Raw genomic sequence first — 26,261 nt, forward strand, 5'->3', positions numbered from 1 at the left:
AAAAAGCTATTTGGATCATGCACGCTATGAACGGGACTGCTTGAAACGTTCAACAAACCTTGATGTGCACAGAAGTGACTTAAGCAAAATACCCAGAAATTCTGTCATTGTTTGGAAAGATTAAAGTTCAACTTGATTGAAATAGAAGACTTTTTGTATGCTGTTCTGTCTATTGTTTGGAAGATAAAAATCAAGCCCCAGGTTGCCGCTATGTACAAGGACCTTAACACGTTTTAGCGCGGTTCCAGCGGAATCTTTCCGGTTGCAAGCGTCTGAAGACTGCATTTGAACCAAATCCAGACATAAACGAACATGTCAAAAACCAACGAATAAAAGTAGACAGTGACTTTTGGGCGTCGGGGGGCCCCCCCAAACCGATTATTATAATGAAAAATTAAAGAAAACGTTATGAATTCAAAACTGAAGCCCAATTTTTTAAAGCAAAATTAATCAGGGATGACGACTGAAGCTTTTAATGGAAGGTCCGTTCTGTGTCATCCTTTAAACAGTGCAAGTTCATGCAATAAAATTAAGATGTGCAAAAACGCCGGTTTTCGCCACATGGATATGGGTATGCCCCTCCGCGCGTCAAAATATCTTTCAAACTTTTTTTCAGCTAAGTGTGCCAACCTGTGATATATTTAGGTGTTTCGATTTTGATAAAAAACTCAAAAAAAAGGGACTCTGATTGTTCTGGTAAAGCGGAATCATTACTATGCTGCGAAAGTCTACACAAACCGGCTTATTCACAACAACGGAACGTTAATTCAATTTCTATTGAGATGAGAAGATGGGAAATAAGTGAGGATAGTCCGGCGGGACATTACGAAACAAGGCTGAAATTAACAAAATAAAAAAAAAAATAAAAAAATAGCATTGGGAAAAGAACAATTAGTTAATAAAGGAGGTATGTTTCTGGCGGGACATTTGTGCGCTGCGTCGGTTAGGGATGCTATCGGATTAAAATTGAGTTTTTATCAAGTGAGTTGGATGATGTAAAATGAAACCTTATTACTGCTAGTAATCATTCACCTGAAATAAGACACAGATGGCAAGTAATTGCCTAGTGGCATGAACGGTTGATTAGCGCTTGTTGTACCCGTAATAGTAAATCGGGAGTCGAAAAAGATATTCAACATTCAAATTTTGGCCACTGAAAGGCATTGAAAATTACTCTTAGACAACTTTTATAAACTCTCTGGTAACAGCTTTACGAAGTATTTTGGGGAGTTTGATTATCATTTCGGGAGTTCAAACAGTTTTCGTGGAAAGAGTAGAATAAGAGGACGGAGAGGGCTCTTCTCTCTCTAAGTATAAAACTGATAGGCCACCGCAAATTTGTGGCGTAAAATTTATTGAATTAAGGATTTTGGATGAGTCAGGAGCAGGATGAAATAAGGAAACGAAAGTGCTAATCCGCTAAACTGATTAAATAAAAAAAACCTAACGGATCCATTGCATATGGAATTTGTGGGCGTCGAAGAACGTGCTGGAATGCTAATTGTTTCCATCTGGAATGGAATGATCATCGACTGAATTGTACGTCTTCATACGATAATTGGCTACACCTTCAGAGTTGTACCTGGCTCTTCAATATTATTGCTGACCCCCAAGATCTATAAGGTAAGTTAATCCAAAATTGAATTATAATCAGGACTGGTGGTTCGCTAAAATGTGCCGGATTTCCGAGCTCATTATATATGCGGAAATATAACTTATTACTGGTTGGTATGTTCACTTAGCTTCAGATATGATGTTGTTCACAACCTACTGAGGTAAACCTGTAGATTCCGTATTTTTTGCCTAAGAAATATTATTTATATACTCACGTTATTATAATTGTCTTTGAATCGTGCAGTCTTACATGCAAACAACAAAAATTGAGAGAACTGCTATTCCTCAAAGTTTCTTCATATTAGATTTATTTCTTGTATTTAGGATTTTGGATTTCCTTGATGACTCAATTTTGTAACAACAACGTGTCAATCAAAACGAGGGAAGGGAAAGTGAAGATATCCCCCGGAAGACAATAGTTGTCATCATAAAAAACGGGATCACGCGAACAAATGTTGCAAGAATAATTTTGAACAAACATCAATGTGAAAAAGGTTTCGGATTGTTATAACGTGTGTGCCTTTTTTGTGCCATGGATTGAATACAACTATCCGCTTCCATTGAAACCTTTGGCAACTTTTTGGTGTATTTAAAAGTTACACCCTATAATGTAAGAGTCAGGTTGCCTTAAAAAAACCCCTTGGGGAAACATCATCCGATTGCAGTGACATGAGCGATCTCGACTTGGTTTGCGCGTTTGGTGTGCTGGTCATTGCTCAGCCTCTGAGTTTCATAGGTTTCAAAAATAGCCGGCAGTATGCTCGAAACAGCTGCAAAGTCGTTTCTTCCCAACTCCAATATCTGTCTTGGAAAAAAAAAAAAAAAAAATCGCAACCGAATGAAAAGCATCCCTTTTGCTAATCATCATAATTATTCATGACACTGTACATCGTTAAAGGCTGCTTCTAACGGCTATCGAGCCATCGGAGTGCCTGTAGATGCCATTGAAGGCAATTTTTGCGTAATGGCAACTTAAATCCACAATGCGTGTCATTCCAGATTTCAATGAAATGCCGATCCATGTGGTTGTCGTGTGAAATCGTACTCCATTGTCGCCATGATGCCATTGTAATGATGCTTTACGTTTTCTCTTCACCTTAATCGCCCATTAAATAGCCTGTTCTCCCTTTGAGCGATCATAAAAAGAGGGGGGGAGGCAAAGTCATTATAATTTACTTCTTCGCGTGAAGTGGTCAAGGGGGTTTCAAGGTCACGCACGTACGCGACACTGACACCAGCAGTAATCCCGCCAAAGTAGAAATACTCGCTGCAGGGATTTTGAAATGCGCTCTTCGTTGTTTTACTACAAGAAAAAACAAAACAAAACAAAACAAAAACCCGTCTATTGTTGCACACCCTCACAATGGGGGTTTTTGTCTTACCTGGCGAATAAAGATCTTGCCAGTAAAATGAATGGTAAGCCTGAGCTAAACAATTAATCATCAATATGAAGTAAAGCTTCAGCTCTCATTCATTTGAGTATGTTGGCTAGGGCTTCAAAAAGTTTAGTTTGGAATGCAGACAACGTCCATTAATAGCTGATGGTTGTTGTCTATTGTAGTCTTCAGGACTATGGAGAGCGGGGAAGAATCACTTGAAGAACCGTTCTGGCGTTGTTAAAAAAAAAAAAAAAAAAAAAAAAAAACAAAAAAAATGGGGACCAAGAAGTCTTCTGCCTCAATCCATATGAACGTGAAATTTAAATGTTCAAAGCAACAATTTCCGGTATTTTACTTAAGTCCCATTGCGGACATGAAACGATTATCAAAACGTATCAGCAGACCGATTCTCCAGTATTGTACACAAAATAGGGTTTTCTTCAATCTAAAATAGACATATTCAAAAGATCGTTTGTATTGTAGCCAAACGCGTGAAAAAATGTACCGAAAAAAAATAATTTGGCTGTTTTCCTATCGTTCCCAAATTAGTTTCAAAATATTTTGTGACAGGACATTAAAGTGAAAACAAAAAGGAGGAGTCGCTTGTTCGCTTCGCAATGGCTTGGAGGTGATAAGCCACTTGAATTCTTTAGCCAAAACAAAATATTATTGAGTTAGAAACAGCGCGAAACTAGTTAACACATAGTTTTATCTCGTGAAGTAACTTAAAAATTCTGGTTTACATAACATTGGGCAGACGCCATTGAATATCGTGTTTGTGGCCTTAACTCGCGTGATATATCTCTCAGCGAACTAAATAAATTAAGGTATATCCAAGGTCGCACATTTCGTTAAATCAAGAATAAAACATAGTTTCAGGAATTCCTTCGACATCACTTAACGTGTATACCCTCAAGGAAGTTCAAAAGATACATCTATTGAAAATGTGGCCAAAACATTTCTGACTGCCGGCCAACTTAATCCATTCTTCAAACACCGTTCTTGGCTCCAACCATGTGAGCCACAGAGTAGTGTTTAAATGATATATGGAATTGAGAACATCATTTCTCGTGCGATATCGCTGCGAACTGCAAAACTTTCATTCTACGTCGGTGCACCCAAATCATAGTAAACATGTTATTCTAATTATTCTATTTCCGTTCTCAGCGAGCTCTTCGGAAGGAACATAACACCAGAGAACACTTTAAAATAGTAGCGACTTGCTGTTTCCTCATAACATATCATAACAGAGATGTCTGTAGTAATACGCAGTGCTTTAAAAGATCAATACTCTAAACACAGAGAGTGAGAAAGGCTTCAATCAAAAAAAGAGGGCAAATGAAAGCGATTGTAATAATTGAAAAATGTTATACACACTCGTAGTAAACTTCACAAAACTAATTCTGACATTCATCATGGACTGAGATAGACAGGTCAAGGCAAATGGCGTTTACAGGGTAATGATTTAAACATTGATAGGCTCAATCCTGTGTGAGTTAGATAATGATTTAATTTATGGATGATAAAATTGATTAAAGAAGGGTAGAAGAAGGGAACTATTTTGGTTGAAAATAATCTCTACGTGTGATCTGCATTTAGGGGTGCTTGGTCAGGGGACCAAAATTAGGACGATGACAGTGCCATCAAGCACTTTTGAATGTTGTCAATGGATAACTCCGTGATTTCGCTCTCGAAAAACACGAGAAAAAACCCGATTTACACACCAATTACCAGAGCAAGTTGTAATTCCTATCTGGGTAAAGGTTCTGACTGACGTAAAAACGAGCATCTTTTAAAATAGGATTTCTACCATAATTAAACACTTAATGTTATAGTTTCAAAATTTTCGGGATTAGTTATGTCGTTTAGAGAGAAATTTCAACATATTCGTTACTTTAAAAAAAACACAAAAGACTGTGCCGTTACGAAGGATGGTCAGCATTCCTGTTACGTATCGGTTGGGTCAATTTGTGAGTAATATCCTTGACGAACAGATTTTTTGACGACCCATGTTGCAGTCGGCAAAAGGTTTTGAGTAGGTAACTTTAAAAAGCTAGCGCATTTAGTGGACACTTTTCTACAAATTTCGGCTGTTAGTCGCAAGATAAAAAAACTTTTCAAGTCTTTCCATTTTTGGCAACAAAGTCTGCGAGAAAAGTTAAGAGGCCTGAAGGGAAAAAAATAAAACATCTGCCGGCCCATTTGTCAACAAATAGAGCTGGTAGCGACAGGCTTTCCCAGGTGTAAATTTCATTCTGTCAGCTAAAGTTGATTGCGTTTTGTTAAGCTTCGTTAAATAACGCGCCGGTCTAAGGTATTGAACGGTTCCCTTGTGGGTGGTTGCTGAGGAGAAATTAGTGCGTCTTAGTGTCGGGCACTTTAGGCATGGGGTACTTATGTACTTATGAATTGTTTTGTAACAATTTGTTTGAGTATTTTTTTTTTTTGTATGTTCCTATGATTGTAAACCATCAACTAACGAAAAAACGGGAAACCTTATCCTAAAAAAAATCATTAAAATCGTGTTATGATTATAGAGTTTGGGAGATCATTGCACGAGTAGCTGATTTTTGACACGATGTGCGCCTTCCAAGGTAAATTCTCCCAGGCCCAAAATAACGGAAAGAAAAAAAAGTATGACGTCATCTATACCTTCATTAGCTTTGTCGGCAACGAGCATTCTCTCGCCCGCGAGTAAAGAAAAGGTATTAACCAGTTAACCCATAAGAGGCCGTGGTCTAGCATACTAATTTCTCCTCACAATATCAAACTGAATCACACACAAAGGTCATGTGAACAATCTTTAGCTGTAGAAGCTCTAGATCTGGATCGTTAAGCTAATTGTCCTTAGCCAGCACCTTAGAGAAATGTATAGAGAACAGTATGCGCGAATATGCATATGGATGTTCGGTTGTTCAGGCGATTTAGCAAACCGAGCCATGAGAAAGCTGCGACGGGGAGCGGGCTCATCATGAGTGTACGCGACTAGCAGACTTCTCACAGGCTCGCGGGCCTCTGCTCATGGCCTCAAAAGTCATTCGTTGGTGTGAAAAACGGTCCTACATGAAGCAATAATAATGACGGTCTACTCGTGGCGCATCAGCTCCACTGCCTTAAGATGATGTCTGTCTTGATTAAAAGTTAACGCCATTTTACTTAATCCTCAATACACTACGTTATGGAGCTCTGGGACCGTGGACGTAAGACCCGACTTTCGACTGATTTAAGAAACATGGGGGCTAAATAAGGTGTCCGAATATGTACTTGATAGATTAAAGAAAATAAAAAAAAAAAATTAAAAAAAAAACTCTTTCTATTGTTAAATATTGACAGCCATCAAAATCTAACCAGTGGTTGGAAAGCGAAACAAATTTACATTTTTTGAAGTTGACATAAACATTCTGTTCTACCTTTTTTTTCCAATATATTTTAGAACGATGGTAAGAAAATTTGAAGTTGTTGGTAATCAGGTCAAAGTGACTTCGCTAGACGGGATTCAGTCGATCGGCAAGTAGCGTTTGCGTCTAGAGATTCACGTAAACAGACATGGATGAGCTTATCGAGAGTTCTGTATTACCATTGTGCGAACCTAGGTTCTATTTTATACGGTGTTGAATTATTCAATGTCCAAAAGAATTTGGCAAATAGTTTCGAGGAGCCTCGCCGTTTACACGTTGTATTATTCGTGACCATTAAACCAACGAACCCAAAACGACCCTCTATGGCGTAAAAATTATCTACCCTGGTCTGAGCGCGCACATAAAGAAGTTTTGGTACCAACTATGGAGAGGGCTTTTTTGTAGATAGGATGCGGGCGTATAAAATTAAAGACGAGAACAAATAGAATTGTGAGGTAAAAAGGTCACGATTTAATGAATGAGTAATATGAGTAAGGGGGTCCAATTCGGTTTGTAATCAAACGAGTGATGACCAAATCGGACGTTGCGTAGCGGGAGTCCGATTTGTTCATCATGAGAATGATTACAGACTGAATTGGACGACACGAAGTCTCATTACCAATTAATTATAAAATTACAATTTCCGAGGAAAGAAGAATTGCTAAGTTATGAAAGAAAGAGAAAATTTGCATGTTTAGTTGATTTAAACTACAACTTTGAACGTGATTGGCTTATTGAACTATCCGATAGTAAACTGTCTGATAACAACTTGGCAAGCGAATTAGTGGAAAAAAGGAGTTTTTCAAAATCAATCACAATCGAGGAAATTGTAATTTTCATAATTAACGGTTTAAAGAGTCTTTCAGGAGGGCTCGCGCTGGTTTGTAGTCCAGATTGAATAATCACTGCCAAGGCCAGCCCTTGGTTAGAGTAGTTAAGATTTTCACCTTATCAACCTCATTGAGTCCCATCGGTGACCCAGCGAAGGATTGTTGAGAATTGTTATCGGAAACTGTATGCGTCAGATAATTAGTCTGAAATGCAGATTTAGTTTGATTGAATTTCGCTTTCCGACTATCTGTCAGTTTTTTGCCAACCATTTGATCGATCCGCTCTAAACTACAAAAATGCTGAGGGAAGGAGGAGGAATGCATGCTTGAGTCTTTTGCCTTCACAGAGATTTGTTATGGCCTGCCTAAGAAACTGTCATAACGGCCCTAATAATTTTGGCTTTCTCAAACACAAGTTCAGGTAACATAAAACTCTGTAGAATCTATTTTACGCTTTGGTGTTTTTAGACAGCAGGTTGACTTCCGAAATCAATGAAGTGAAATGAAGAAAAATGACGTGATAAGGTATCATGCACATCGATTCTTATGCAAAGATGGGTACCTCTGGTACATAACGCTATCTAACGGATATAATCGCTATCCCGGCAGCGGATAAGTGTTAACAAACCGTAGAGGGCGGTCCACCGGATAGATAGTTGTCCAGAAGATGGCGTTATTCACCCTTCGAACTACCGGGGCCTCATATCATATACTGTTTGCGGGTTAGCAAACAGTATATCATATTGGTTACCAATTGTTGTAGGAAAAAGCTTTAAATTGCTTACAACGTAAACAAAACGTAAAGCCCCTCTCTCTGAGAAAGTAATCAGTTTTCTGCTGACAGGAGTGTCTCGCTTTAGGAGGCTCCATGAGTTTTTGGCAGCGATTTTGGCGCGCGCGCCAGAGTCATGTTTTTCTAGAAATTTGATCTTTTGTTTTTCAAGGCCACTAAAAGTCATCAAAAGGTGATAAGAAAGGTGCGGACTATCATTTGCTGTAGTGAATATTAACAAAATGATTTTCGTTATTAAGCTAAGGCTCCAAGAAGGGAGGCGCTCGCCAGTGACAATTTGGCTTTCCCTTTGATTTTTTTCAATTTCCTTCAGTGAAATCTCTCAAAAGTTTCACAATTTGTGAAATGTTTCCTGCCGATCATTTAAAAGTCGAAAAAATCAGGAGTTTCTAATGTTGTTTCCCCGCTATTTGCAATTTCGTGTTTTCTTCTTCTATCAAATGCGGTCTTATGATTTTTTTTTAATCAACAGGCACTAGGAAGGGCACAAATATATTTAACGGTCTAGCAAATCTTAGGAAATTCCATCGAGGGAAACGCAATAAATATTATTCGATGGATCCCTATTTTCTTTGTCGCAAAAAATTACGTAATGGAATAGAACTTCGCCAAGATCTATATCTGCGCATTCTTAGAATTGGAATCTATTGTCTTTGGCAATCTTTCCCACCGTGTTTTCTTTTCGGTTTGCTTCTTTTTCTACCCTAAAAAAACCCTATTGATTTTACAGGTGCTATCACTGGAGACCCTAGACTCCATCACATAAAAACTGTATGGTTTTAAACTGTTTGAACACACCTTTCCAAATAACAATCGTTTCATTGTATCGAGGCGCCATGTTTGCTTTTCATGTTATTGCTTTTAAAGCTCCGCTATGTTCGCAACCAGATCTCTCGCGGTCAAAACACCCTATGGAGCCCCCTTAAGAGGTTATTATACAAAGCGCAACTAATTTGACAGCAGCTAGTAGTTGATGACTTTGTTCTTCCAATTCTTTTGATTTAGGGTAGGCCCGCCGAATGTTTATGTATCTCGTAACGGGATTGACTCCGAGAGTTGTGGTAGTAAAAATCAGCCATGCAAGTCCATTATTCAAGCGGTTAAAAGAGTTAGTTTTGGTGGCTTCATCTATTAAGACGGGCGAGGAACCCTAAAACATCGATATCGATATCCCTATGACTGTTTCAACCCCAATTCTTCAGTGGCTTGTCATCATGGTATTCATGCTACCAAGGGCTTGACCATTAAGGGAATCTACTTCTCTCCACACGTTTTAGGCGTCAGAGGATTTCATTTCCAGTGGACAGTTAATGAGCAACAAAACTCGAGGTTCGAACTCTCAGGAATCCATTTTCGGCAGACTCCATTTACATGTAAGGATTGCAAACGCATCGTGATCCATAATTGTTCTTTCCGCTATACTGAACGAACTTTTATTATTGAAACACAGAACATATCATCTGTTCAGTTAGATGTTCACGGCGACTCATCATTTCGCTATAATTCTCAATGCTTCGAGTTTTTGTTGTTCGACGATTGTAGAGAACAAAATCGCTTCCTTGAAGTTAATATCACTGTCACAAAATTCGAAAAAAATGGATTTCATGGTCAGAAGGATAAAGAGGAGCCATGAAGATATTGTCCGCCGCAAAGAAGTTGCTCGTTCCAGTTTACAATTCTATCTCTTGCTGTAGAACCCAGTTCATTAGCAATAAAGGTCCTTTTATCAGTGTCAACGTTCCAACTGCGGTTACGAACGAGATTTACAGAGATATAAAACTACATCACAACCACTTCAATCTTAAAGACTATTTTCTGAATCTAAAACCAGAAGTTTCTTTGCCTGAGCGCAGCTTGCTTTCTTCTCATTCGAGGGAAACAAGAGCAAAGTTCATTAGGTTCAATTGCTATTACAACAAGAATGTGCGTTGCATCAAAGTTGAGTCTTCCAGAGCTAATATAGACATTCAAGATTCCCGTCTTAGTAACCTGGAGGTAACAAGGCACAGAGGTTGAAGCCTATCGCTCATGACTTATATAAACGCATCTTTGAGAATTACGAAATCCCACTTTCGTAAAAATAAAGCAGACATTGGAGGATCGCTTTTTGCGAACAGTCCCAAAGGATTCTTGAAAATTGAGCACACTAACGTTACTTTTTCTTACTGCAGAGCAAATAACGGATGCACCATATTTGTCGGATATAAGCGGTCAGGTCCACACTATTTATTCTTTGGCCTTAGAAATGTAATCATCGAGCAGAACACAAATGTGAGGCTGTTGAAGTTTTTCTTAAAAATGGAAATGTCGTCATAGAACGGTCCACGTTTAAAAGGAAGATGAAAATCACTGTGGCTGGTGCTCTGCGCGTGATTACCACACAGGGTAAAACCAATGGGAAAATTTCGAGATGCATTTCTGAGGACACTGCTATAGAGGCAAGACAAGGAATCTTTGTCCAAATACTAGCCGGGAATGGTAATGCAGGCATGGCAATGATTTCAGACAGCTCCGATAGTTAGCAATATATAAAAAAAGAGATCCCTGTTGATAAGTCCCAAATACTGCATCAAGATGGTGAACGTCACGCTAATGTCGTTTTAAAATCGTCCTTCATATAGAATCTTCACAACCGAAAAACTGCTCATTTCCGATTGATATCCTCATTGAAAACTGCACTTTTGTTGATAATATTTACGACACTATACTCACTTTTTTTTTACAACATTCCGAAGATGTATCTTCCGTGACAATTTTGGCATTCGACAGGCTGGACACGTGTACTGTGCGTATGGAACTGGTAGAGTAGATTTACTTAATTGCTCATTTTTTTCGAACAAAAAAGACGTGACTATTAGTAACGTGGCTACATCAAAGACAGGCACGTTCATTTATTCTGAAAGCGCAGGTTCGTTAAAACTTGTAAACACATCTATGATGTCCATGGTCACGAACGGGAACACCTATCCGGTTTTTGACATCGTTAGTGGAGGATTTGTCGATATAGACCAGAACTCTGAGATAAAATGCTGTGAAGGACAACAGCTTCTATGGGAGAACAATACACATCTTCAATACACGGAAAAAAAATAAGATTGCTTGCATATTGAATGTTACTTCTCTGAAATATTCTTGCAGATCCTGCGCTCCTGGTTATTACGGCCTAAAAAGGGGAACGTCTCGAGGACTAGTTCTGGCATATCTTATTCACTGCCTGCGATGTCCATTTAGAGCCACCTGCATTGAAAACAACATTGCAGCAAAGCCAAATTTTTGGGGCTATCCAACGTCCACACATCCACGGTCGCTAGAGTTTTTAGCCAGTCCGGAAGATTACTGTCCTTCAATTGCAACAACATATTACAACAGTTGCCAGGGGAACAGGATCGGCACCCTCTGGGTACAATGTGCAAAAGGTTTCACTGAAACCCTTTTCTCGACTGAAGGCCGCAATTCAACAGAATGCGGCAACTACTTTGTGTGGATCGTGACAATGGTGCTAACAATCACACTGGCACTCTATCTATTGATAAAGCCTCCGCTACTTATCATCCTTAGAAACCAAATATTTTGGTTTATCACCTCAAAACAGAATCAGGAAGAATACAACTAAAACAACATCGACGATGGTGAACATCCCGACAGTGGCTATCTTAAAATAACATTTTATTTCTGTCAAGCGGCTGAGACTGTAATGGTTGGCGCGATGGATAAACTTATTGGAAGATACCTTTCATTCACTTTGTAATTTCAGCCTATAACTTCCATGTTCAATCGATCAATGAAAGCCTTGGCTGTCCATTTGTAGGACTAACCGTAGTAACTAAAGAGCTTCTCCTCTCTAGTACAGTGTTTTTGACAATGGCCAACCTTTTCCTCATTTATGGCGTGGATCATGTTTTTAATGTCGTTATGGGCAAGGAAAAGCCGTCCCTTATCCATTAGATGGCCGTTGTCATGGAAGTATTGTTGCTTGGATACGAAAGCCTTGCAGAAACGGCTTTAAAGCTAATGAATTGTGTCTCCATTGGATCTGGAAAGTGGTTATTCATCGATGCCAATGTTCCTTGCATGCAATGGTGGCAATATCTTCTCCTTGCTTACATCGCAATATTTTAATCCCCTTCATCATTGTCCTTTACTACGGATCCTACCAGCTCCAAAGATCTTCCACAACATGAGATGAGTTTATAGCAGCCTGCATGATCCCTCTGCCGTTTCTTATCTATTGGTTTATAAAGAAATTAACGAAGAGGCCAAGGCAAGAGTCTACCAGAGGGCAAGTCGTCAACCGCGATGTTTTGGAAATACTCCATGATCCTTTCAGACTTCCAAGTGGCAATGACTTCTTGGCATTCGCTCCAGCGTTAATGTACCTTTTGGTCGCATTTGCTGTTTTATCTCAGCTGGTGAGGTTGTTACGTTTCCTTACCAGTCGACTTCGTTACTGCTTTTCGATGTTTTTTTCTTTCCCTTGGATAAGTACAAGAGAGAAGACCTCTTCTACATGTTGCTAAACAGCACTGACACCGAGAATGAAAACAAGGCATTGCTAAATTTTTTCAAAGTTTTCTGTTTATAAGTGCCCTAGTTTGCAAGTTTAAAACTTTACTTTTGATGAGTCAAACCAGTTTGAGATTTTAATCTGGAAAATAAACTTCGATATTCAATAGTGAATTCTTTTTTTAGTTAATTGGAATAGAGTTTTATTTGAATGTGCTGGCCATAGAAGTTCATGTCCACAGATCTTGTGAGAATTTGTTCGAGGTTTTCAATCACGTTACTCGTTACCTTAGGTGTTGCTGCGCTCAGTCTGTGCTGCTTAGACCTCAAGCCAACCCAGTAAGGGCCTTCGCTTAGTAAGAATTTAAAAATTTTTCTCTATTCCTGAACGGTATCTTTACGTTTAGCTATAACTGTTAAAAGAAGGCAATTAGTATGGTGCTGATTAAATGACAATGATTATTCGATCATTTTCATATATTATAATTTGATGTCTTTCTCTAAACTAAAAGGCGCATTTTCCCTGTTATTGATAAATATTTCCCAACCAGCTTATTGGTTTACCTCTCCCTTTCCTCCTTCTTTTTTTGCCGCATCTTAATTAAGAAGGCGGTAAAGGTTATCATCTCCTTAGTTATAAAGGTCTTTATGAAAATCTAGTGGAACTACAGAAAAGCAGAAACCTTTTGTTTCCCTGATAACTCTTTCCAAATAGGGATTTTATCTCATCATTTGCAGTAGTAGGCAACCTATGAACGATAATATTTTTGGTCTACAATGAATGGTAGTCCAGTATTCTATCCCTTATGTAAAGCTCTATACGTGATTTGATTAATGTTATGGTGTCATCCAAAAGTCCACAGATATTCAACCTGAAATACTTCGTCCACCCAGTTATACTTTTTTCAGTCGAATAACTTCTTAAAACTTTCTCAAAATTCAATAATCATTTCTGAAACTGAAATGATTGTGACTTAGGTAAAACAAAATTAGAGACTCCTCTTTGGTATTGAAAGGATCGTTTCCCTCAAAGTTATGTTCAACAATGAAGCAAAACTGAAACAGACCTCACTACTTTAACATGTTGGTCACATTACGTGTAAAATGCTTTTCTGGCAAAAAATTAAATGAAAAACCATAGTAGGCTTGAAAATATTTGAGCTTAGGAGAAGGTCTACGATCCGGTGGGTTGCCATGGGAACAAAATCACCAAGCTATCGTACAAGCTATCGTATAAACAGTTTATCGCTCTGACGAAAGGCTAACGCTCGAAAATGCATCTTTGAAACTTTTTACGGTGGCCAATTTACTTTATCAACTCAGTTAATAAAACGAAATTACCCTGTTATACTCTCCTAAAGACGCAACACCACAGTTTCTTTAGAACCTTACCCCTTTAGTAATATGATCCAAAATGGTTTTATTAATAGCATTAAACATTAAACATTAAAATGGCACAAAAACTTTAAATATCATTAGATAGGTAGTATTAGAAAGGCAGAAAAAAAGAAAAATAGAGAAACATAAATAAACTTCAACTAATAGCTTACAACGCTACATTGTATAAATAAATCCTTCAGAAATATTTTTGGTGCAATAAAGGGTTCGTTTGTTATATTTTCATTTGACGTTCAACTAATATAATTTTTAAACAAATGCTATAAAGTTCGGAAACATTAAGTTCTATTATTCTGTCAACGATATCCTTTATTTTGACTTCCTCGTTGCCATTACCTTCTAGTTTTCTTCACGTCCCAATCGTTTAAAAACAGCACAAATTAGGCCGGTGCAGACTTCACCTCTGTAGAATTCATACCACGCGCATAAATCACTCAGAGTAAGATATGAGAAAACTGGATTCAGAAATATTTTGGCTACTTCAGAGAGCAAGCGGAATAATTTTTGAATTACAGCATTTTAAAATCATGGTTCACAAAGTATACACCAAAACAATGAAAGGAACATAATATAGAGTCAACAGCACTATAGATGCAAATCAAATTATTGCACTTGATGTCTGGTCGCGAGGGAAACAGTTTACGATGATGTTTTACCAGCGGATTCTATGCAAATTCTAGCATGGCCACTTGATCACTAATCAGCCAATCACAAACCCAGTAAAAGTAGGGAATATGGAAGATTCGACTCTTCTGGGTGAATTTTACATTGAACTGATCAGAACACGCGGAAATCACTATTTACTTAATTATGTGTTGTTACTTATCTTACGGAAAGTTCTAAGAGAGTCCAGTGGTCGAATTTTCATATCAGTTTTGGAAGCGCTACCTCTGGCACTGATAAGAACTAATTCTCCCCAGTGAATATCGGTCCAGGTTTCATTTCCACAACGTGTGAAAATACTATTGAGATTTGAAAACGCGAGTAATAGCAGAATACCAAATATTGCGGTTCATTATAATCTTCTTCATCCCATACCAGCCTCGTTACATATCTGTTTCAAATGAACCAATTGTTTTTTTTAATTTTCATTTTGGCAAACTATGAAATGATTTTATGGTTTCGCTCAAGTCCAAGTAAATTTTCATTACTAAGGAAAACAACTTCGTAGCTTTGAGTAAGAAATTTATGACTTTTTCATCGTTCGTTTTGTTCAATCAGCAGCTTCCTAAATTCTAGGAACAATGTGCAGAAAATTAGTAGTAATATTGATAATAATAGTGACAATAAGACAGTTATAAAAGGGTTGCGCTGACTAGGGTAAACTGAGTACGCAAATTCTCTTTATTCTTTTTTTGTTTCTGTTTTGTTTTTTGTTTTTTGTTTCTTTTTTTTTTAAATCTTAAAATTATGAAGAGACTTATGATAACTTTCCCGTTTCCGAATATCTATCTTAGTTTTGGATATATTTGTTATTGTTTCTTTTTTCTCTTTTTCGATAAAAAAAGAAATAAGCAACTAGTAATGCCGTTCACTTGATCCAGTTTTACATTAAAAGAATTTAAAAGGAGCTATATCGGTCAAGATGCTGCAACGAACAATGACACAATTAAAAATCCCCGAGTAAAATATTGAAAAAAAAAAAATGTACTAAAATATATCTTGGTTTAATTATGAATGGAAGCGAACTAAATTTTGGAGTATAGGCGAGGGGTTGTGGGGGGCCAGCAGCACATACCCAGCAAAAATTGGCCCATGTACTAACCTCTCCCCCACGGATCACGCAAATACTGTACTTCATTTCTTGTTGTGAGGGAAAAACTGTATGATGGCATTTCCCGGGTGGAATACATTCAAACACGCGATCTCTAATCAGCCAATCACAATCATAATAAGATAAAGGGATAATTTGGGTGTAAGACAAAATTCAATCTCTGTGGCTGATTGGTTTACGTATCATTTTATGGTGTAAAAGTATCATGTGCTGGAGTCCGTAATTACTCGATCAAACCCAGCCTTCTCCATTGGCTTTTCTTTCGGTTGGACCTTTGATTCTGGGGAGGTATTTTGAAGGGGCTTAGGGCTTGCTTTATGCTTAAGAGCCATTCAGTTTACCCCCTTTGAAATTTGTGTCCAAAATTACCTGAGAGAAGAGAACTATGGCCAGTTGGAACTTAAAAAGGTTGATATGCTAGAAAATGAATTTGCTTGGATCTTCTGGAAAAAGTTTTTCCCACACTCATGTTTTTAAATTCCCTAAAAAGTGCATCATTCTTTGATGAAGTGTTAATTCTAGAGAAGCCTAACAATATCACTGCTCTCAAGACCCCGACTCAACGAGTGTAACGTCTGAATGAGTATTTACTTTCGTCTATAGGTAAGGGTAAGAAAACTCGTCATGCACACAAGCGTTTAGATGTTTGGTTTTTTAATGTTTTTGATGTCTATTTTCTATATAAATCCGCTCGAAAGTGGCGATAAAAGCGATCTTGTTCTTCAGAAACCTCCGTCTATTGTCGTCCCAAAAAACAGAACCTTTTCCTTAGGCTCCACCTTTGAACCAAAATCTCCATTTCTATCAGCAGTTTTGGTTGTTTTAGCGTTAAAAATAGGTGGACGTGTCCCAAAAGGTGTGTGTTTTCAAATAGAAAATCATAGGTGTGGCCTTGACTTAAGGCCTGGCACCTTTAGGGAGGAGATTGGACAGCACTTGCTCTAGTACATACGGCAATGTATGACGCTTGTAAGAGCACCTTGTGTTGAAGTCAAAGCATCAGTAGTTAGGGATTAGTGGTGGATGTGCGATTACACATCCACCACTTTCATCAACACTGAGGTAAATATTTTTTCTACTTTATACCAGTATGGACATTTTCCATTAATCAACCTTGTGGTGTGTTTACTTTCTTAAGTTAAAGTGAAAAAACTAATCACAAGCATTGTATTGAAAACATACTTTCTTTATTAATGGATGAATAATAATTGAGTTAGACCAATGAAAAGTATCTTTTGATCGATGAATGGTCTACAATATCATTCAGAAATGAAAGAGAGACAAGGGTTTTCAGTCAATATACCGTGAAAAAGAAGAAAAGAAGTCGACTGATCTTATTTTCATTTCTGCTGATTTGGGAATGCTTTCCTCTGGTGCGGCACCCAACTTAGCCCAGTAGATTGCGCGCGAAGTTTTATTATCAAAGTAAATCCCGTTGAGATTTGACCAAATAGCACAATCACTATCGCTATACCACCAGCCTCCGCCTCTCTTTTCATCACAATCACGAGGATATCTATCCCAGGTACCAAAAGCGAAATTCCTATGAAGACCTAAGGAATCATGGGTCACAGTCTCATCTGTTTCAAAACAAAAAAAAAAAAGAAAAGAATCAGCATTGGGATCATGCTGACGCCTTCGAAGCGTCAAGCTTGATGTCTGTGACAAAACAAACAAACGAACAAACAGACAAAACAAAACAAAAAAAACAACAACAAAGCAAACAAAAAAACCAGCAGAACAAGACTCAATTTATGCAGCAGCTACATGCTGCTTCGGTGAAATAAATATCTCTTAGTATATAAGTCATGAACTTTCAACTGATTAACTATTATTCGACGAGGTGGCTAAATTAAAAGTGCGCAAGTCGGATAGTTAAACAAACTATGATATATTTCTAGAGCTGACTTCAGTAACTGTTTGATCATTGAACCGCAGACTCCAAAGTAAACTACCCTTTTCAACAGAGAAGCTTGGACTCAACCTCGCGTGAGCGGAATAGTCAGACGGTTAGAGGAACAAACAGTTATTGTTATGTTCCATGTGGAAGGGAAGGGAGGGAGGGAGAGGGGGTTCTTAACAGATGAGGAAAATTAAAGATAAATCCAAACAATGAAAATTAAAGAATGGTTTACTAACTAGTCTTATTGCCAAGGTACAGCCGGTACTTAGCCATTTCGTTCCCAATCCCAAACCAGCCATACTCAGCGTGAGCAATTGTGCCAGTTTTTACTCCCAGATCTATTCGAAGCTTGTTGTTTGTCATGTTTCGGGTCAGGCGGTTTATTTTGTCCAGTCCGAGCCAAAATTCACCGATAAAGTAACCGAAGCCATATTTGTAGTCATCCCAGGTGCGGTTAAAATCAACAGAGCCATCCATTCTCTTCTGGATCACTGTCCATCCCCCACCAGCTGTCATATGGTCACAATATACATTGAAGGCACCTGAACCATCTGGGTCGATTGTGTAAACACCACTGATCCTTTCACCGGATTTGTAAAGTTCAGCACAGTTTTTGGCTGGTAAGAATAATAACGATAATAATAGTAACAGTTATAATTATGATTATTATAATAATAATAATAAAGATAAATTAAAGTGAGCGAGAGGTATCAACACGCGTACGAGACTAGAGAGTAGAGAATCATAATTACTTACGCGTCTCTGATGTCCTGTTATTTGTTACTTGTTTTGGTACTTCTACTTCCTTTACTCCTTTCAAGTGAACAGTAGTGTAGTTTTGGAAATTCACTGGGTCTGCACACGTTGATGATAGAAGTTCAAAAGTCACAGAAAGTGCCAGAAACAGCAGAGCTGAGCCTGAAGGAAAGAAGTCATTTTGCGGTGTGAAGTCACTCAAGCTATGGTATGCTATAAGGCTTAGTTGCAGACTTAAATAACCTAGTGATTGGGGGAAAAACTACAAACATGATAGACTGAAAGAATAATGACAAAAAGTTCGCAACAACTCAGGACTGGTGGCGAAAAAGGGGGGAGGGGGGGAGAGTCATAAAAATATTACAGAGTTTTGTTGGGGGATCAGGTAAGTGTTATCGAGACACAACTCCTTCGAACCATTTCCCTCCCCCCCCCCCCCCCTTTTCTTCCCGCCCAAACTAATGACCGACCAACCGATCAATAGGGGGAGTCTTAAGACTTAAGATCCGTTAGGAAGGACTCCAAAACTGCAATCAACCAATCAGATTGATTTGTTGCCGGTCTAGCTAATATGTTCCCATTTTCGGAAAAGGAACTATATCGGGTGTTGTCGTGTGATCAGGCTAAAAAGGAATTTGTCTTTGCTTTTCGAAATCATGACTGAAGACAACGCACACAAAAAAGTATGGGTATCTCAGCTCCTTGAATTCTGATTCTAAGCGTGTTAATCGACTGAAACCTGCTCAAATCTATGTAGGTTGTGCTCATTTTCAGTAGCGTAAAAAGTTAATGAAAATACGTTATCCTATTCGATTTTATTTTTGCTATTTTGTGTCATACGATTTGTTTGATTTCATAGGTTAAGCCTGAGGATGGTTCTATTTCCGTAGATATTGATTTCCACGAAAATGAATTGATTTTTAGACGAAGTAACGAATTAATTTCGACACTAAGGGCGATAAACCAGCCAAAAACTCTGCATGAACTGGTCTTTCAGGAGGCCATTTTTTTTAAAAAAGCTAAATATAGCCGTCGAGCCAGACTCTGACTTCCAATTCCTAGGGCAGAAGCGAACCTTAAACTGAATTTACTCGTAACAAGGAAATCTTTTTCAATGGCAAGATTGAACAAGCCAATCGAGTTTTGAAATTGAATTGTACAGACCTCTGAAAAAAAAAAACAAATAGTTTCATGTGCTACCATAAGCATTAAAGTTGAACTGACTGTACTTTTTACTACATGAACCAGACGGTAAAACATTTTGAGACGTTTTGAGATTTATTCTTTGCTGTCGATTTTTTGAGAGTTCATCCTGGTTACTAAATTAAGAGCCGCATTTAAGCCCCGCGTACAGTCCTTAATCTAAGAAAGCAAGCATTAGATCTTAGCACGTAAGTCTCTACACTGAAAATTTTATACCGACTATCCAGATGTTACATACCTATTCCTTGTTGTATGCTCCTCATTTTGATTCTTCGGGTGTCGTTTGCAATGTTATTCACAAAGGCTGCAAACAATTTTAAAAAATAAAAAATATAAAATGAAATAATAGTAGTGATAATAATGATAACAATAATTTGACAACCTCAAGGAAAGGAAGAATCAAACTTTTTTCATCAAAAGTATGATGGCAAAGACTAAAAGGACTTAACTTACCACTAAGTTCACCTAGTCCACTTATTTACTTTCTCTTACCGCACGCTTTCTTGGCGCTCCGTTCAATAACTGTCAAAGTGTGTGCGAATTTTAATTTATAACATACGCAAAGGAAATTAAAGGGAGATGTCCCTCTTTTGTTTCAATTCATGAAAGCTTAGAACTTCCTTTACCTTTTAGTTGAAATTATCTTATATTTCTAATTTCATTGTGAATTTCCGACACATGGTCTTAACAAGACACACCTTTGTTTTTATAGTTCGTCTCTAGCCAGTCATGTAAGGAGTTTACAAGAACTCCTACGTTTATTATATTACTGGAATTTAACACAGGGTCGGTTTGCCTATTGTTAGGAAATCAGCTAGTCTAACACAATTATCTTAATTTCACCTTGTTTCGGAATTTCCTTTTCAACAGGAAATATCTAACAACCGTTGATATCTTTATCTGATAAATGTGAAATATGTGCTGACATGCAGATGAAATACAAGTAAAAAAATTATTCTCACAGGTGAGCGGCACTTAAAGCAATAGCACGAAAGAAGTTCCACTCGAAGTGGTGCCATCCAGATACTAGTTGGGCCCTTTTATCAGCTAAACGACGAATCGAGACGTCGGGAGCACTCCCAAAACCTGGCCTCAAGCAAAACTTGCAGAGCAGTCATTATATTATTGCTTAGAGACCCAAAAGGGATGAATATTATTTTTTCAGTTACACCAATAATTCTCAATATCGCACAGCAGAAATATTTCTCCTGATACAGTACTTTACTGAGATAGACAGGAGAAATCGAACCGTTTCATTAATCAAAGTTGACACCTACAAATCTTTTTTGTTCTTATGCAGTTATGGAATACAAACTCTTAAATGTGGATGACAAGCAGTGTCTTTGTCTTCACAAGCATTTCTTCGAAAGGCTTAGCGAATGGCTAACGTTAGATCGGAAATTTTGTGAAACCAATTGCTTTTCTAACTCGCGTAAGGTCAAAAAAGCTAAGTGACGTTGTGAGTTTGCGCGCTGAGTTCTTCCAATTTGATACTTGTGGGTGTAAAATCTCTCTTGTTCCCTATCAGAAAATAAAATTTGGCTATAATTCAAAGGCAAGTTGTGATGAAATCCGGGTTTGTTTATCTTGATGTCACAAATTACAAAATAGTTCTATTAAATAGAAATTCCCGGAAATTCCACTGAAATATCGAATAAAACAGAAAGTTTCCGGAATCTTGTTTTAACACCTCTTCTCAGGCTCTCTTAAGGTCGTCTATTTTTGTGGAGATTTGAAAATTCCGACAATGAATTTAAACCTGTAATTTAATAGGCGTTGTGGAAGACGTGATATTTTTGGCATTAATTCAACTTTCGCAAGTCAATTCTAACACAAGCGTCAAAAGTGTGAGGATATCTAATTTCTTCTATCACAGAAAGTGCATGCAACATAATCACAGCTTAAGTGGAGATGAAACGAGATGTTTTCGGCCTGCTTCAAAATCCTGTTCCAGTAGACACGTATTTCAGATAACTGATTGGCAAGGGCCTGAGTGTGATGATGTGTTTCATGATGCTAGATATTATCTTGGACCATAGTTTTACTTACTGTTGTCGTTTTTACTCGTAGCTTCATATTGAATAAATTATAGGTAAAACTAAACTACACTGCTAATAGATGTCTTTGAATTATAGTATTTAGACCAGCATTCCCCACGGTGCTGTCTTAGGACCTCAACACCTACCATTCAAGGCACTCGAGTCTCCTTTTTCCACGAAATGGTGGAAGATAATCACCAAATCTAACTGCGCAAAGAGAACATTACACTTTGCCATTACAAAACGACGCAACAATTTCAGGGTAACAGAATGAATGGCCAATATTCTTTTGAGCAAAACATGGAATGTAAAGGACATAAGCATTCGTTATAAATCCTAGACCAGACAAAATTCTGCGCGAAAGACGACGAATCAGCTAAATATTATTATGAAAATTTTTATTTAAGCTATTTTCATAAACTGAATGTAGTTGTTTATCTAGCTCTGCACTGACCCGACATTGACTTATCAGTCTTATCTTCTAAAACATAAGCAAATTTAAAAGCGAATTTAGTAGTTTACCTTAACAACAATATTTTCAATCAAACGATTGACTAAGCCGATCGAGTTTGGAAACCGAATAGTACAGAACATCGCGGAGAAAACAAAAGTTAGAGGCTACCACGAGCATAAAAGTTCGACTGCGTCAGATAAACTGACTGGTTTTTGGTTGTAAAATACCATCAAAAAAATTCCGAAACGTTTAGAGATGGACTCCTGTTCCTTGGGAGTGGTGATATATGATGAGCTTTTCGAGAGTTCTTGCTGATTGCAGTGTCACGTGCAAACCATATGGACTAACAGTTGGTGCAGCTCTAAGCCTCTAACAGTTTAATAGTTGTGGCATTAAATAAAATTAAGTAAAATATATGAATTAGATCGAATTGCATAATTTTCTCATGATACACCACAAATTTCATACTATCCAGCCCGACAGATGTTACATACCTATTCCTTGTCGAGTGCCTCTCACTGAAATTCTGTCGGTGTCATTCTTTGGAAGAACGCACCTTGGTGCTTAAAAATAGATTACGAGGACCTTAGCTAGCGCTGAGAGCGTGCACATATGTTTTATGCGCTTATGTAGTGATGGTCACGTACTTTCATTATCGTTACAAACAGCTCTAATGGTATTAATTTTTTCCAGAATTACCGTCACGAGGGTCCCGGTCAAAACTAGTTATTGTTGTAGCCATTCTTCGGTAAGTCTTGTCCAGAGTGGCCATAAACACGCTAAAATATATTTTATACTTTCCATTTTGAAACGTTAGAAAAGGAAACTGACATTCTGTTGATACCGACATTCAACTTCCGTAGCAGGCAAAGACGAAATTTTTAATTGGGTATCAACACTTTTTAAGGAAAGACGAAATTCCAAATTGGATAACAACAAATTTTTTGGTCCGACCTCTGTTTTAACACGTGCAAGGTCGTAACAACTGTGTGTAGCATTGTGCATGTAGCACAGAAACAACAGAATTTGTGATGGATTTCTTTACAAATCATAGGATTCGTTAACCTTTGTATATCGAAAATACAAACCGTAAATAATGTAATAAGGCGTAGTTTCATGTTGCCTTAATGGCCACTATAGCAAGCCACCTACTATTAAACACTTCCAATTATTGAAAGTAGTTATTACAAAATATTTTGCTAGCTTTCAAATGATTTATTTCCTCTCGCCAGTTGCATGAATAGCTCTGATATTGCAATGTAAGAATATTCCTTCTAACGCAGCCTTGTTTTCAGAGGCTGTTTTACTAGTGGCTCGTCAAATTACAACCAGGAATATGGAGAGAACGTTCGCTTTTGAAACTCATCTGAAATTGAGCGAGTTACAAATGAAACTAAGTTCATATCACCAACTGAACTAGTGTGTAATTTATATCTCCTGATGAGAGAGGATTTACACTCTATGTACGATGAGTTATCTAATTAGGCCACCACATCGGAAAAAACAGCAGGTGATCATTTTCATTGCTTCCGTGAAATAAGACGAAAGATTGCGCGTTTTACAATCTTAGAAGTTTTTCTTACTAAAATATTCCACCACTAGGTATACCATTCAGGGAGAATTTAGTCTCTTTTAAACTTGGAAATGCAAAGTATTGTGCTATATTCAAATAACTTGCTCCTCTCCAATTACTCTAACGAAAAAGTAAACATAATTTCATCTGGTATCGTAAGAAAGACGGCCACTGATCGTTAAACCGATTCAATCACCTTAAAACAACAAATTAGTTACAATTAAATTACTTAAACAGCTTGTCTTCACATATCCGCCAGAAGGTAAACGCTATTAGTTATTTGAGGATCTCTGGGGACGTTAGAAAGACGGCCACTGATTGTTAAACCGATTCAATTATCTTAAAACAACAAATGAGTTACAACTAAATCACTTAAACAGCTTGTCTTCACCTATCCGCCGTAAGGTAGACACCATTAGTTATTTGAGGATCTCGTGTGCGATTCTAGAGAGTTGTCTCGTCATTTGATGATTAGCTGTGATAACACAAGGGCTGGCTAACGGATCAGTTTTGTCTGCGTTTAAGATAGCTCGCTAAGATCAGAATCAAACGGATAAGGAAAAATATGCATTATGTAATAATGACAAGAAAAAAACCTCTTTTTTCGGTCAAATCGTGGGAAAGAAGAAATCCTTATCGCCAGAGACAGAGCTAAGGTTTTGATTTTATTGAAAGTCGGGATAACTTAGATGCTCAATGTCTACTCTTAGCCTGTCGTTGGTCAGTCATGGCAAGATTATGGCCGAACGCAGTAATGCAAGATATATCTTAAGATTGATCTTTCCATTCTTAAACTTAGGCAGGAAAAGCTACCAATTTATCAGAGCAAATCAAGTGGCACTGATAAATTCACTGATAAATTTATTATAATCTTATATAATAAACAGGAGCCATGTAGCTGTTTCATCCACAAATATTTAACACTTTCTAAGAAAGGCTTGATGGCATCGTTAACATCCTATTTCCGTTCCTTTCTGAGGCACTTCTGAATGCAGACAACACAAACAGATTCTTTCGGCCAAAATGGTTGGTCTTTCTCAGTAGCTAACTTTCACACAAGGAATTCCTCCGTGCGCATGCTCAAAATCTTGAAATTCATGCCTCGGTACGCGATAGGTTAACTTGAACAGAGGGTTAATCATCCATTTCGCACCATTAATGATAGCAAAGAAATAAAATTAAGGCAGTCTAAAAGCGACTTTGTTCGTTAAATATAAAAGAAATCAAACGAAGAAATTCTAACTCTTTGTGCCTTAAATAAAACTTGAGAAAAAGATAAGAAAATAAATTTTTGGCAATTTTCCGTGGGGACTGTAACCCTAAGCTTCAATAATCACGTTCTATTTATTCATCAAATCACGCATGCATTATTTCATTCACACAGTCGTGGTACCTACCGATGTTAAAACCATTAGAAGGAAATTATTCCTCAAAAAGATATTTCCTGACCTTTCTCATCTGTTACGCAGATATTGTTAGGTCTTTGTCGATCTCGTGTTTTACACACGTTAACGCTGAATGGTTTTGAAAGACATTTCATTTTATTGTTTCTTTCGGTAGAGGATAAGAATTACCTTGCAGCTGAATTGTGGTATATTCATGAGTGGATGCATTACACTACTAAAGTCAGAGGCTGAGCGCTCACATGCTTCATCCACTCAATCATTCAGTCCGTCAGGCAGTAAATCTATCGATAGATCAATCCCTCGTTTCCTTTTTTTTGTTTATTGATTTAGAAAAGTGTGCAGTGGCTTAACCTTTATATCTGAGCCAGAAGCCCATGTATGAAGCACATGAACATAGTGACAGAAAAACCCATTTTCACAACCACGCTATTCATAAGTACACATATCTTCACTGCACTTGGAGCAAACATTGTTTTTTATTCGTTTATATACATTATATCCATGACCCAGATTCGCCAGAATACAATCTCGCCACACCTTTTGTAAGATTTCCACTACTTCAGTCGCAATATTAGAAACGAGTGCGGTGAAAAGAAAACTCACCCTTGACATGGAAAATCCCATTGCATTAATCATTCAACACTACGCTACAGCTGCATGGTCGGAGCTTAGTACGGTCATTGATGCAATAAATAGGCTGCAGTCAGAAATTTTTTCGCAGAGTTTCAATAGGTTTTTTCAAACCTTTCAGTGAGAGCATCAAATACATACGCTGTGTTTTCAAAGGATTAACAAAAACGATTATTTTCTAGCCTACGATAAAATATGTGTGAGCTCATTTATAAGATCGCAGTATCAATCATTCAACCAGTCAATACTTTATTTAGACAAGTAGCGTCTGGGGGCTGTACAACCTCGTTCAAATACATTCGTGTATAGAAATTAGAAAAGATAGAAAAATGTCACGTGCATTAAGGCCAACCAAAGACGCAATATTGAGTGGCTCTGCCCAACTTATTTATTAGAAGTTGAAGTTATTCAACTGGTAGAATTATATTCTCTAGTTTCGCCATGCTTCTAACTCAACCTAAAATCTTCATTTAATAATTACCTTTCCAAAGAACTCATATGGCCTATTACCTTCAGGCGTGGAGAGACACAGAATCTTCTCTTTCTTTTGTTTAACTACCCGGTATTTGCCACAAAACAGTTTTGTCCGGTTCAAAAAATACACTGGT

General features: G+C 37.7%; 1 protein-coding gene and 1 pseudogene across 1 annotated transcript; one reads left to right on the plus strand and one right to left on the minus strand.

Moving 5' to 3' along the window:
* Positions 1-26,261, plus strand: part of LOC131783689 (angiopoietin-related protein 7-like) — an 88,017-nt pseudogene that overhangs the window by 44,772 nt on the left and 16,984 nt on the right.
* LOC131786379 (angiopoietin-related protein 7-like) lies at positions 16,902-20,067 on the minus strand. The gene is made up of 5 exons (XM_059103434.2): positions 20,005-20,067; positions 19,790-19,855; positions 18,349-18,510; positions 17,829-18,209; positions 16,902-17,269 (listed from the first exon to the last, which is right to left on the minus strand). Exons 2-5 carry the CDS (start codon positions 19,812-19,814, stop codon positions 16,980-16,982), a joined length of 858 nt encoding a protein of 285 aa, XP_058959417.2. The 5' UTR covers positions 19,815-19,855; positions 20,005-20,067; the 3' UTR covers positions 16,902-16,979.

The sequence above is a fragment of the Pocillopora verrucosa genome, chromosome 12, assembly GCF_036669915.1.
Source record: "Pocillopora verrucosa isolate sample1 chromosome 12, ASM3666991v2, whole genome shotgun sequence".
In the NCBI taxonomy this organism is placed as follows: Eukaryota; Metazoa; Cnidaria; class Anthozoa; order Scleractinia; family Pocilloporidae; genus Pocillopora; species Pocillopora verrucosa.